At 44.9% G+C, this 11684-nt stretch overlaps 1 protein-coding gene across 1 annotated transcript; it reads left to right on the forward strand.

Annotated features, from left to right (window-relative positions):
- Nucleotides 1–9936: 9936 nt before the first annotated feature.
- LOC129690974 (olfactory receptor 10AD1-like) lies at nt 9937–11121 on the forward strand. Its single transcript, XM_055626811.1, has one exon. It carries the CDS (start codon nt 9937–9939, stop codon nt 11119–11121), a length of 1185 nt encoding a protein of 394 aa, XP_055482786.1.
- Nucleotides 11122–11684: the final 563 nt, after the last annotated feature.

Here is an 11684-nt window from a genome sequence, read left to right on the forward strand (position 1 = left end):
CTAGCTCTACAGGAATGCCCCAGAGTGACAGTGAAGCCTGATTGAATTTCCTGAGGGGTATATTGAGGACAAGTGTGGGGTTAGAAACTGAGGCACCTGAGCAGAAGCCAAGCTGTGTGTTCCGCCTTTGTTATCAGAACACCCTCCTTGAAGGACTCACAGTGCATACTGGCCACCCAAGTCAGGAGCTCCATGGCTTCTAGTAGAGCCAAAATCTTGGGGGGGGGGGCGGTTTGAATAGGAGGGATGTGGACAGTGAGGAGAATTTTCTAGAAGGCTACATGGGTGTGGGTCATATGGAATACATAGGCCAAATCTGTATAAATACTAAATCTCATTCCTCCCCTTGCCCCAGAGAGAAAGTCCTAAGTAAGAGAGTTTATTTCAGGTTTGGGGCAGAAGTAGAATGATACAGAACGGGGTCCAGAATGTATGACTACCACACAGCCAGAAGCTATGTCTTGCCACCATAAAACTATTTCCATCTGTGAGTCCTCTTAAGCTGTTGGGATTTAATTTGTCAAAGTTTCACAGTAGGTTCTGGAGCCTGTAAGAGAAGCATTTGGTACATGTTGATCCTATTATCTGATGCCCAGGGGAAGACCTTTGAGTCGAGAGCTTTAAGGACCTGGTACAGTTTTCAAATATGATTAAGTTGGTCTTTCTTAGAGCTTCTAAATCATCAGGTCACCAGCTGAGCTTCCCTGAGGGGAATTGTGGTCCTCTCGTAGATGTTAAGAGAACTTGCCAAAAAAAGAGGATACAGCCACTCCTGATGAGGCCTGATCGGCTAGGGTCAGGTGGAAGGAGAGGAGGACCTCCCCTATCAGTGCACTAGGAGAGGGGCTTAGGAGAGAAGAGAGAGGGAGGGGCTACACCCATACATATGTGTCATACAGACATACACACACATAAAATAACAATACCAAAACCTTTTTCTTTAAAATGAAAAATAGCCAAATTAATAATGAAAAGCAGAGGAGGGAAACTTCTTCAATGTGGCCACATTAGGAATAGGAACAAGTAGAGGCAGGCGTACTCCCAAGTTTATCTGTGTGCCCTGAAGTGGGAGTCAGGGGTTAGTAGGCAGCCAGAGATATGCACCCCACATGGTTCTAGGTCAGGGTGAGGTCCCACCCATCACTGTGTCTTCTGTAAAGTGACGTAACAACTGCCAAAACTCTTTTCGCCTGGCTGGCCCAGATTTCATGCTTCTCTTCTCTCAGAAGAAGATTCCTGGAGGAATTCCAGTTTCCTGGGGTCCGTTGTTTCAACGGTCTGATAGCAAAAATAAGGGGCACAAGTGACCTTCCGAAATAGTGTCATCCCTGCCAGGCCAGTTACAATTTCATTTTGTGTTCTGATTTTTTATTCAAAGCAAGACTGAACCTTTTATTAATAAATAAGTAGTATATGTACATATATATATATTTATGTATAGCATGCTATTTCATTGCTTGTTTGCTTTCTGAAATTCTGGAGATAAAAACCAATGTCTTACACATGCTAGGCAGGCACCCTTAACATTCCATTTGGGCAGGTCAATCATCTGACTAAGAGCAATCACTTCCTCAGGAAAGTGAGACCACCCCTTAGCAATTTTGGAATATCCCCCAAGGAAAGTGTATCCCCCCTCCCCCAAGCCAAACAAAAGAGATGGGAGAAATAATTAACCCTGTCTACAGGAGAAAAATAAAACTCTCATCTTAAAGGGAATCAGAAATAATTTATGCTGGGGCCATTTTGAGTGACCATGGTGTGGGAACCCAGATTTAGGTTACCCCCTGTTCCAAAGTGGAAGCAGTTTCATGAAGTTTAACAGTTTATAGAACAAAGACAGTCATAAAACAGTGGTGCTGGCTCGTTTTATGTCACCTTGATGAAAGCTATAGGCAATCCCAAAGGGTGAGAACAAGACCACTACCACCATTTGGAGGCCAAATTTGAAACAAGCTTTATTTTATTCAGGTGCACAAGAAAGCTGGCCAGCAAGCTCCTCCTAGGTTGGGTTAGAAAGAGCAGTGCTGAGCATGTTTCTCGTGGCCCTTTTAAGGAGTAAAATCATGAGTAACTGCAAAACAGTCTTATAGAAGCAGGTCAATAGAGCAGTTAAGTACAGGGAAAAAAATCTCAGGAAAAAAGTCATCATCTTGTGATCATTGACAGGATGTCCTCAAAAACAAGTCAAGGACATGGGTTGGGGCAGGTCAGGTTCGAGGAAACAGACACTTAAAAACAGAAACTCAGCTCCCACTCTAAATAGGAAGCTGTTTTTAAACAACGCAACAAAATGGCTCCTGCCTTCAAAATGGAGTCAGGCAGGTTTCTCTGGAGTCTCAGTTGAGGAAATGCCTCGGTAAGATCAAGCTGTGCAAGCCAGTAGGCTGTTTTCTCAATCGGTGATTTAATGGGGGAGGGCCCAGCCCATTGTGGGCAGTGCCTCCCCTGGGCTGGTGGTCCTTGGTTCTACAAGAAACAGGCTGAGCAATAAGCAAACCAGTAAGCAGCACTCTTCCGTGACTTCTGCGTCAGCCATGTTCCTGCCCTGTTTGAGTTCCTGTCCTGACGTCCTTTGATGATGAGGTGTGATACGGAAGCATAAGCCCTTTCCTCTCCAACTTGCTTTTTGGTCTTGGTGTTTCATCCCAGCAAGAAGGCAAGCTTAAAACTCATTGACGGGAGTATCAGAGAGGTGGTTACAGCAAGGTGGGGTAAGCTTTTCTGTAGGCCCAAGGTGTTATCTGACGACGTTCTTAGATTTGGGGTTGGTAGAAGCTAGTGTCTGCTAGGTTAACAGATTCCAAAAAGTTTTATCTGTTAGTCACAGGATGTTAGTTCTGGCAGGGGTGAGCGAGGAATAGTAGTTCCAGGGGCTAAAGCTAAACCGACGGTAGGTAAAGGTATTAATTCTTAGACCTGTAGCACTCCAGTCTCTCCACAGTAATGTGGCTCTCATCAGCCAATCAGCCTCTGAAGCTTCTTTCCAGGAGTTTTCATTCAGAGCCCTTCAGTGAGATAATTTACCTTTGTTTGCCACTGCCTAGCATGGTCACTTGGGGCCCCCAGGAGGCCCTTAGGTCTGCCCACCCTTCTGAGTCCTGACTCAGAACTTTTCTTTTGGCCAGAGCCTAAGTATGTTTCCTCTGGTAGTTTGGGCTTTTTCTTTCTCTGTAGTCCTCCTCTCCACCATGTGGCTGCTCACAAATGGCACAATTTCCTCTTTTTTTCTTTGTTTCCCTGCTCTGGGCAGAAGCTAAGATTTACAGCTTTTGTGCTCTGGGATTTTTCTTTTAAAGGCTAGTAAACATGTCCTTGAGCTTTCTTCGGAGTCTGTTTTTAAGTACTTATATTAACAAGACCTAGAACTCCGATATGATTCCCTGATTTCATGTAACGTGGCGACCATGGTAGGACTCCTCAGATTTTCCAATAACAACAAGAGTTTTGATTTCACATCCTAGCTGGTATAAACAGTGCCGCAGTGAACGTGGAAGTAAAGATGCTCTTCAGCATGCTGATTATGCTAATTTAGGCTCCTCCAGACAAGATGCTGCAGAATCAAATGATACACGTTTCAAACTTATTAGGGAAATGGCACGTTTAAAATAACAGCTGGACTCACATTCCCACCAACAATGTGCAAGAATGACCTTTTTTTTTTTTTTCTACATCCTTGCTAACATTTATCTTTCATCTTTCTGATAACAGCTATTCTAAGAAGTATGAGTTCATATCTCATACGGCTTTAATCTGCATTTTCCTGATCATTTCTATTGAGTGATTTTTTTTTCCCTACACCTATTGGCTATTTGTCTATCTTATTTTGAGAAATGTCTATTCAAGTCCTTTGCCCATTTCTATTATTAATGGAATGATAACCTATTATTCTAATAGAATAAATAACAACCTATTATTATCTTTCTTGCTAACGAGTTGCTTTAAGCATCTAAATTGCTTGAGCATACAACATTACATGACTTATAATTATCTATATTTAGCCAAATACTCTCAGCATCTGAGTTTTTCTATTACACTTAAGGCCTGGAGGGTCACCTTTATGGTGAATAAGAACCAAGTCATCTTCTGATTGTTACGAATCTGCTTCTAAATTTATTCACTCTGTCCCTGTTTGGTTCCCGATGTCCTTAGGTCATTTCTCCTTTTAACCATGAAGGCAAAATTGGAGCACAGGCCTGTGGGGAAAGCAGTCTAAAGTGTTCTAGCTACTTTTAGCATTAGGTTATTAAGAGCCCCAGGAGAAAGAGCTCCTTGTGCAGTCACCCAATTCATGAAGTCCAGGACATCTTCCCCATAATAGTTGGGACTCAAATAAATGATTTCCCTAGACTTCTCTGTAGAAGTCTTCCTCAAGAAAGGCCTGGTGTGGGATTAGGTGTTCAATCCTGTGGGGACGGGGAAGGGGCATCTTTGCAACCACCAGGGCCAGTAGAGTGTCAATCCATGTAAGGCAAGAAGGAAATTCAGTTCGTCATTACTCAGTGTTGGTTCAAACGTCTAGAATCTCACACTGGGCAGTTTATTTTAGGCATATTTTAGGCACAGCACAATTTTGAAGAAAAGTTTCCTGATGCTACAACAAAGCTTAAGATGTGACTCCACTGAAACACTTTTCAAAGTTCGTGTGATCTCTTCCATGAAGATGGGTTCTGTTGACTGAGAAGCAACACCCAAGATAAGGGTCTAGGAGGGATGACTGAAATAAATATCAGAGTCTGGGGGTGCCAGGTGTGGCCCCCCCAGAAAGCGCAGAGGTCACCAGGCTAGTAACCACAGCCGACCCCAGCCTTCTGGGGTCTATAAGAGACTATACGTCTCTTTCTTTGAAGAGGCGACCCTGTGTGCCTAACGTTCTTGGTTTCCCTAGAGCTTGTCTGTGATCACAACAGGGACTGTGCCCTCAACACAATCCTATAGCAATCAGACTCCGTAAGAAAACATCCGAGGAAACAATTCAGCCATTAAAAGAGCAAATTTTAATCAAAAGAAGATAAGGCTATGAAACTTAAAAACTTCAAAAAAAAAATCCCACTCTGATATATATTCAGCTTTTCCTGCAATGTTTCAGGAATGCACTTATAGTGAAAAGCATGTTTATCAATTTGTGGAGGTTCTTGAGTCCCAAGTTTGATCTACTTCATGGGCTTTATGTCCAGAAAACAATGATTTTTTTCCACACTTACGAAGTGAAGGTTTTAATAAAGAAAAGTAGTAGTCTTAAGTATGCATAAAAACAGTTTTAAATGTTAGTAAATATGACTATGAGAGGCACAGATTAGTTGAAGGAAAAAAACCTACCAGAAGATAGCCAAACCTTGCAGACTGAAGCTCTTTTAAAAATACATATAATTTAAACAAGTCTGATGAATCCACATGAGGCTCAAATGAACTAACCTCATTCCTAAAACAGGTTATTTTATTATTAAATAATTAGTTAATAATGAAGGGCTGTGTTTCCCTTATTTCCTGTGTTCGGAGCATGACAGGAGAACAAGAATCCAAGCATCCCATTGCAGTGAGACATTTTCCCACAGGTCCCACTTTGTTCTTTGAGCTCCTGGTCATATCTGGAGACACTCCCTTAACTCATGAACCCTGTGCTTCTGTGGCCCGGGATGTGGAAGAGTGAAGAATCCTCTCAACAAGAGCCTCTTCAAAGAGCAGAGATTTGTACCGTGGGATCATTTGCACGAGAGGAACACAGCAGTCTTGATTACTGCCCCTTTGGTTAACCACAGGCTTACTGGGTAGAAAAACAAACTTTTAGGCACTGTTGGAGGTCCTGACACTTCCTCCCATGATGTGTATGAACTACTTTGAAAATTGTTGCTAATCTAACTATGATCACAGATATGCTGTGTGTCTCTGCCCAGAAACCTGGAGTTAGGTAGCCTTGTTCTCTAGCTATTGGGAACTCCAGATGGCAACAGAGCCTCCCAAATGGGGCCAGAGATGCCCTAGAGCAGTGGTCCTCGACCTCCCTAAAGCTGCCACCCTTTAACACAGTTCCTCAACCATAAAATTAGTTTTGTTGCTACTCCATGACTGTGGTTTTGCTACTGTTGTGAACTGTAATGTAAATGGCTATGTTTTCTGGTAGTCTTGGGTGACCCCAAATGGGGCATGACTTACAGGTTGAGAACCACTGTCCCGGAGAAGGCTATGCTCCAGGAGAACCAGAAAAATCAAAGGAACAAGTGACCAGTTTTTCTTTCTACAGAAAGCAGCTAGGCTGGTATATCCTGTCCCCTGTGACAGCACGATGGAAGGACAGGCCCAGGAGTGTTACATTGTGACAATTCTCACCCCATGGAAAACAGTGTCAGGACCTTTGGGATGGCTGTTACTGGTTGTCAGCTTGACTACACCTAGAATTTACTAAAAACCCAAGCAGCTGGGCACACCTATGAAGGATTTCCCTTAATCGAGATCATGTGGGTTTTGAAGACCCACCTTAAAAGTCCAGATCATTCGAAGTAGGAAGATCACCTTTAATCTAGGTCACACCCTCTCATGGCGGCCTATAGAAAGCACGTGGAAGAAAGAAACTCTTGCTTTCTGCCTACTCGCCCTCATTCTCACTGTATGACAAGTTCATAGATCCTGCTGCTGAGGCATTTCCTCACTGCTGTCAGAGCCTACTTTTTCCCATACAGAAGACCAGCAGAGACATCTAGCCTCATGGGATGAACGACAGCCTGTAAAGCACTCTAATAAATCCCTTCAAGTATGTGTAGGTCGTTCTATCAGTTCTGCTCCTCTAGGGCATCCTGACTGATACAACCTCTCAGTGTATAGCTTTCATTTTCCTACCCCTTAAGCCTATGGAAAACCAAAGGGGCAACCATTAAGATGGCTGTGCTCCGTTTTCATAAAACAGACTCCCCAGTACAAAGAGCTGGTCTTTTTAGAGATTCTTGGACCTTTGGGAAGTTTCTGTTTTGCTAATAGATGGTTCTGAAATGTATCAGAACAGTGGGCCAGTTAAGTCAATTACGACCACACAGATTTACAGAAAGCTCATTCTCTGTCCTGTTCTACGGCAAAGTGTGCGTGACTTCACTGTGAAAACTAAATTATCCATGACTCTTCAACAAGATTAAATTACCTCATTAAGGTAATAAAATAAAGCTCAAATGTCATGATATGCATAAACTGTTTTTAAAACTGCTGCTAACTTAACTGAGTTCAAAGACCCTCTGGCCTTTAAATAGGGATCAGTGGAGTTGAGGATGGCACTTTGCACCTGTAGGGTCTGGAGAAGTTGCAATTATGATACTCTTTTAGCTTACCAAAGATATCATAAGTATGCGCACGGGGAGGAGGGGTGGGGGGAGGTGTTTACATGGATATCTTTCAGAAAGATGGCACCAATTTAAATACCATCATTTCAATAATTCAAATTACATCTCAGACATCAAGGTTAGCTAAAGTAATGCTGAGCCATGATGATGCACACCTTTGATCCCAGCACTTAGGAGACAGAGGCAGGCAGATCTCTGTGAGTTCGAGGCCAGTCTGGTCTACAGAGTGAGTTCCAGGACAGCCAGGGCTACACAGAGAAACCCTGTCTCCAATCCCCCCCCCCAATATAGTTGAAGAGAACATAGCTGCAACTTCTACATTTTATTGTCAGAAGTAATTTTTTTATAGTGAGTTTTTCTTTGTTTTTTTGTTTTGTTTTGTTTTGTTTTTTGAGACAGGGTTTCTCTGTGTAACAGCTCTGGCTGTCCTGGAACTCACTCTTATAGACCAGGCTGGCCTCTAACTCACAGAGATCAGCTTGCCTGGGTCTCCCGAGTGCTGGGACTAAAGGTGTACCCACCATGCCTGGTGAGCAAGGCTGTTTTTGTTTTGTTTATTTTGTCTTTGCAGCAGAATTCTGTGGATTTAGCTAAAGCTAAAGGAGAATCAACATTTCCTCTTTTTTGTTAATTTCTTAAATTAACAAAAGAACATGACATTTTTAAGTTAAGTGTGGACACAAAAGCTTTAAAATGGCAAGGTCAAAATATGCAATCTGAAAGGCCAGTGAGAAGATAAGAGTTGCAATATCAAATGGCAACAAGGGCCAGATGGCTCTCACCCACACCGTAAGGCTCTGTCCACATGCAATGTGGCACCATTGTTTCTGTCTGTAAAGCACAGATGTCAAAAAAACTGTCAGAGAACAAAACGCTCACCAGACACCACTGTCTTCCAGAGTGGCCCGCCAGCTCAGACCACCCTCCCTGGAGCAGCTCTTCCCCACACACCACGCCATGTCTGTTACTGGGGACGGCGACTCAGTGACAGTGTGAGCACCAGAGCCGCGGGATGAGGTAGGTGGGGTGTGCTTTCCACACCCCATGTGTGTACACAGATGCCTGGCTGCACCTCACAAGGCCCTGGATGCTGGCCAGCACGGAATAGTATTGTCTGCTCGGTGAGCTACAGGCAAGCATTTGTCCTTTAGTGGGGCTTGGTGAGTCCTTGAGTTAAATGCCAGCTTCTTCTGGGCCAAGTCCAAGAATTCTGTGGTTTGCAGCTCACCGCCGACTTACGTTGGCCAAATACAAGCTTAGTCTCAGCATGTCTGCTGGGTGAAGAATTGTCAGCTCATTTTAAATCATGCTTTCTGCCCTTCCCTTTCTTTTCCTTCCCCTCCACTCCCCTCCTTTCCCTTCTCTTTCTTTTCCATCCCTTCTCTTTGCAGACTACAAGAGTAGTCCTAGATACTAGAAATCTCCAATGTGAAGCTGATAGAAATGGACCCAGCTCTTGCCTCGATCAACCAAGAAATCCCACTTAGAGCAGATCTAGTTGTGAAAGGAGTGGCTGTGACAGGGGAGGGAGCCTCTGTAAAGCAGAAAGGAAATGCTAGGGAGATTAGGGGGTTCGGCTGGACTTTGATAGCCAGCTGATGGCCAGGGAATGGTGGGGAAGTGGGGGCATCGAGGGGTGAGAATCAGGTGTGGGAAACATGAAAAAGGTGAGGTTAGGGTGTGCCGGAAAGAGAACAGAGAAGACCACGGAGCTAAGCAGGCATCCACACACTGGCCGCCTAAAATCCAGCAGGCAGAAGGGATCTGACACCTGTTAGCTCCAAACAAGACAAAAGGACAAGAGACTTGATCTGAACGTACTGAAACGGGCCCTAAATGTTACAGTAATGGGAAAAGAACATACTAACAGTGAACACTAACTCTACTAAAATAAACACTCTTTACTCACAGGGCCTCTAGTACTACTCTCAGGTCCCTGGCAACCAGTTCCAGAAAGAGGCTGCCATCTGTGGGCCTTGCTCATCCATTCCCCATTCTCAAAGACATGCTTGAACTTAAAAAAAAAAAAAAAAAAAAGATTCTTCTCTCAATATATCCCAACCACACTTTACTCTCCCAACCCCCCCCCCCAACACACACACACACTAACCCCCTTCTCCTCTAGATCCTTTCTGCCCAGTGTATGTAAAACAGACTGGAAAGCAGAGGTGTCATGTATTAAGGACTCTCCTCCGGCCAGGCCCCTTTTCCTTGTGCACAGCACCATGCTGAACATCTGGAGGGTGGGGGGGAGTCTAGATGGGAAGGCATGGATCACTGGAATGATCTAGAAATGGCTGCCAGCCAGTCACCTGGGTGATTTGACTCCTATGCTTTGAAATATCAAGACTGTCCCCGCCTAAATTAAGGACGAAAAGACAGGATTACGTTTCTTCTACACAACATTTTCTCCTGTATTTTGCACCAATGCCCTTTAATAAACTGCTTGCCATCATCATCATCATTCACTCTATTCCTCGGTGTCTTGAAACTTTCCTTATCTGACATGAGTCCTAGACATAGCTCTTTTCCTCTCTCCCCCTGCACCCAGCCATAGCAGTCCTTTGATGCTGAAGGTCCTGGAACACACGTGACTAAATAGGGCTTCTGATCAATGCAGAGTAAAGGGGAACCCATCACTCCCTGTGTAGAGCCTGGGGTGACCCTGGCATTTTTACTACTATGCCACTACTACAAAGATTTACCAGACAGTGTTAAGTTCAAAACTTTCACTGTCACCCGGGTTCTAGGTCCCAGTGAACATCTGACCTTCCATACAAATGTGTTCTTTGTGCTTCTCCTGCCCTCCTCCTCAAACAGGCCCCAGGCAGCAGACCCGAGGAACAGCAGCACAGTGACCGATTTCATCCTCGTGGGCTTTGAGCAGAGCTCCCCTTCCACTCGGGCATTGCTCTTCACCCTCTTCTTGGCTCTCTACAGCCTCGCCATGGCCATGAACGGCCTCATCATCTTCATCACGTGGACTGACCCCAGACTCAACAGCCCCATGTACTTCTTCCTTGGACACCTGTCTTTCCTGGACATCTGCTTCATCACCACCACCATCCCACAGATGTTGGTCCATCTGGTGACCAAGAACCACACTGTCTCCTTCGTCTCCTGCATGACCCAGATGTATCTGGTCTTCTTTGTGGGTGTGGCTGAGTGCATCCTCTTGGCTTTTATGGCCTATGACCGTTATGTTGCAATATGCCACCCACTGAACTATGCCCAGATCATGAGCCATCAAGTGTGTGTCCGACTGGTGTGTTCTTCCTGGATCTTTGGGATGGTCAACGGCATCTTTCTTGAGTACATGTCATTCAGGAATCCCTTCTGCAAAGACAACCACGTGGAAAATTTCTTCTGTGAGGCTCCCATTGTGATTGCCCTCTCCTGTGGGGACCCCGAGTTCAGCATGAAGTTGATCTTTGTTGATGCCATTGTGGTGCTGCTCAGTCCCATGGTGCTCATTGTCACCTCCTACGCCCGGATCCTGGCCTCCATCCTCAGCAGAGCCTCCTCCTCAGGTAGAGGGAAGACATTCTCTACTTGTGCCTCCCACCTGACTGTGGTCATCTTTTTCTATACCTCAGCCATGTTCTCTTACATGAATCCCCGCAGCACCCACGGGCCTGACAAAGACAAACCTTTCTCCCTCCTCTACACCATCATCACCCCCATGTGCAACCCCATCATCTACAGCTTCCACAACAAGGAAATGAAGGGGGCCATGGGGAGGGCTCTTGGGAGAGGCAGCCTAGCTCAGGCAGAGTCTGTCTCGGAGGAAGATCTATAGGGAAGAAATTTCTTCTGTGGGAGAGTGGGAAGTTAACCCCGTTCCTGAGCCTCACTGTTTCTGCCAGACTCCAGGAACAAGCATTCATGGCCATCTTAGCTTTGGACTCAAGAGGAGATTTATTTTGGGTCCATATCTCATATCTCCAGTTGACTTTCCACACAGAGGAATCTTCTCTGATTTCCATTATTGGGGGAGGGGGTGTCTTCAATTATTGGGGGCAGCAGGGAGATACATCAGGGAGGCAACAAAACATGACCAGCCTTCTGGTTGGAAAACAGGTTTCGGGTTCCTTCCATTACAGGAACGACCCTCTGTGTTTAACACCCAGGTTCCCCTAGTGCATGTCTGTAAGCACGAAGACCTCTGTGTATCCTATGTCTTAGTGACACACTTCCATTTTGGAGGCAGAAGTGCAATGCAAAGAACTTATTTCATGCATTGAGAAGAGATGTGCATGGTTTTCCTAAAAACACAATTGAAGAAGACAATCAGATCATGTCTGGGGAGCAGTCCTGTGTGTGTGTGTGTGTGTGTGTGTGTGTGTGTGTGTGTGTGTGTGT

This window comes from Psammomys obesus, unplaced genomic scaffold (assembly GCF_907164565.1).
Source record: "Psammomys obesus unplaced genomic scaffold, mPsaObe1.curated_primary_1811, whole genome shotgun sequence".
In the NCBI taxonomy this organism is placed as follows: domain Eukaryota; kingdom Metazoa; phylum Chordata; class Mammalia; order Rodentia; family Muridae; genus Psammomys; species Psammomys obesus.

Excerpts from the sequence above, each read along its gene's own strand:
- LOC129690974 (XM_055626811.1), top strand. The coding sequence starts at position 9,937 with ATGCAGAGTAAAGGGGAACCCATCACTCCCTGTGTAGAGCCTGGGGTG.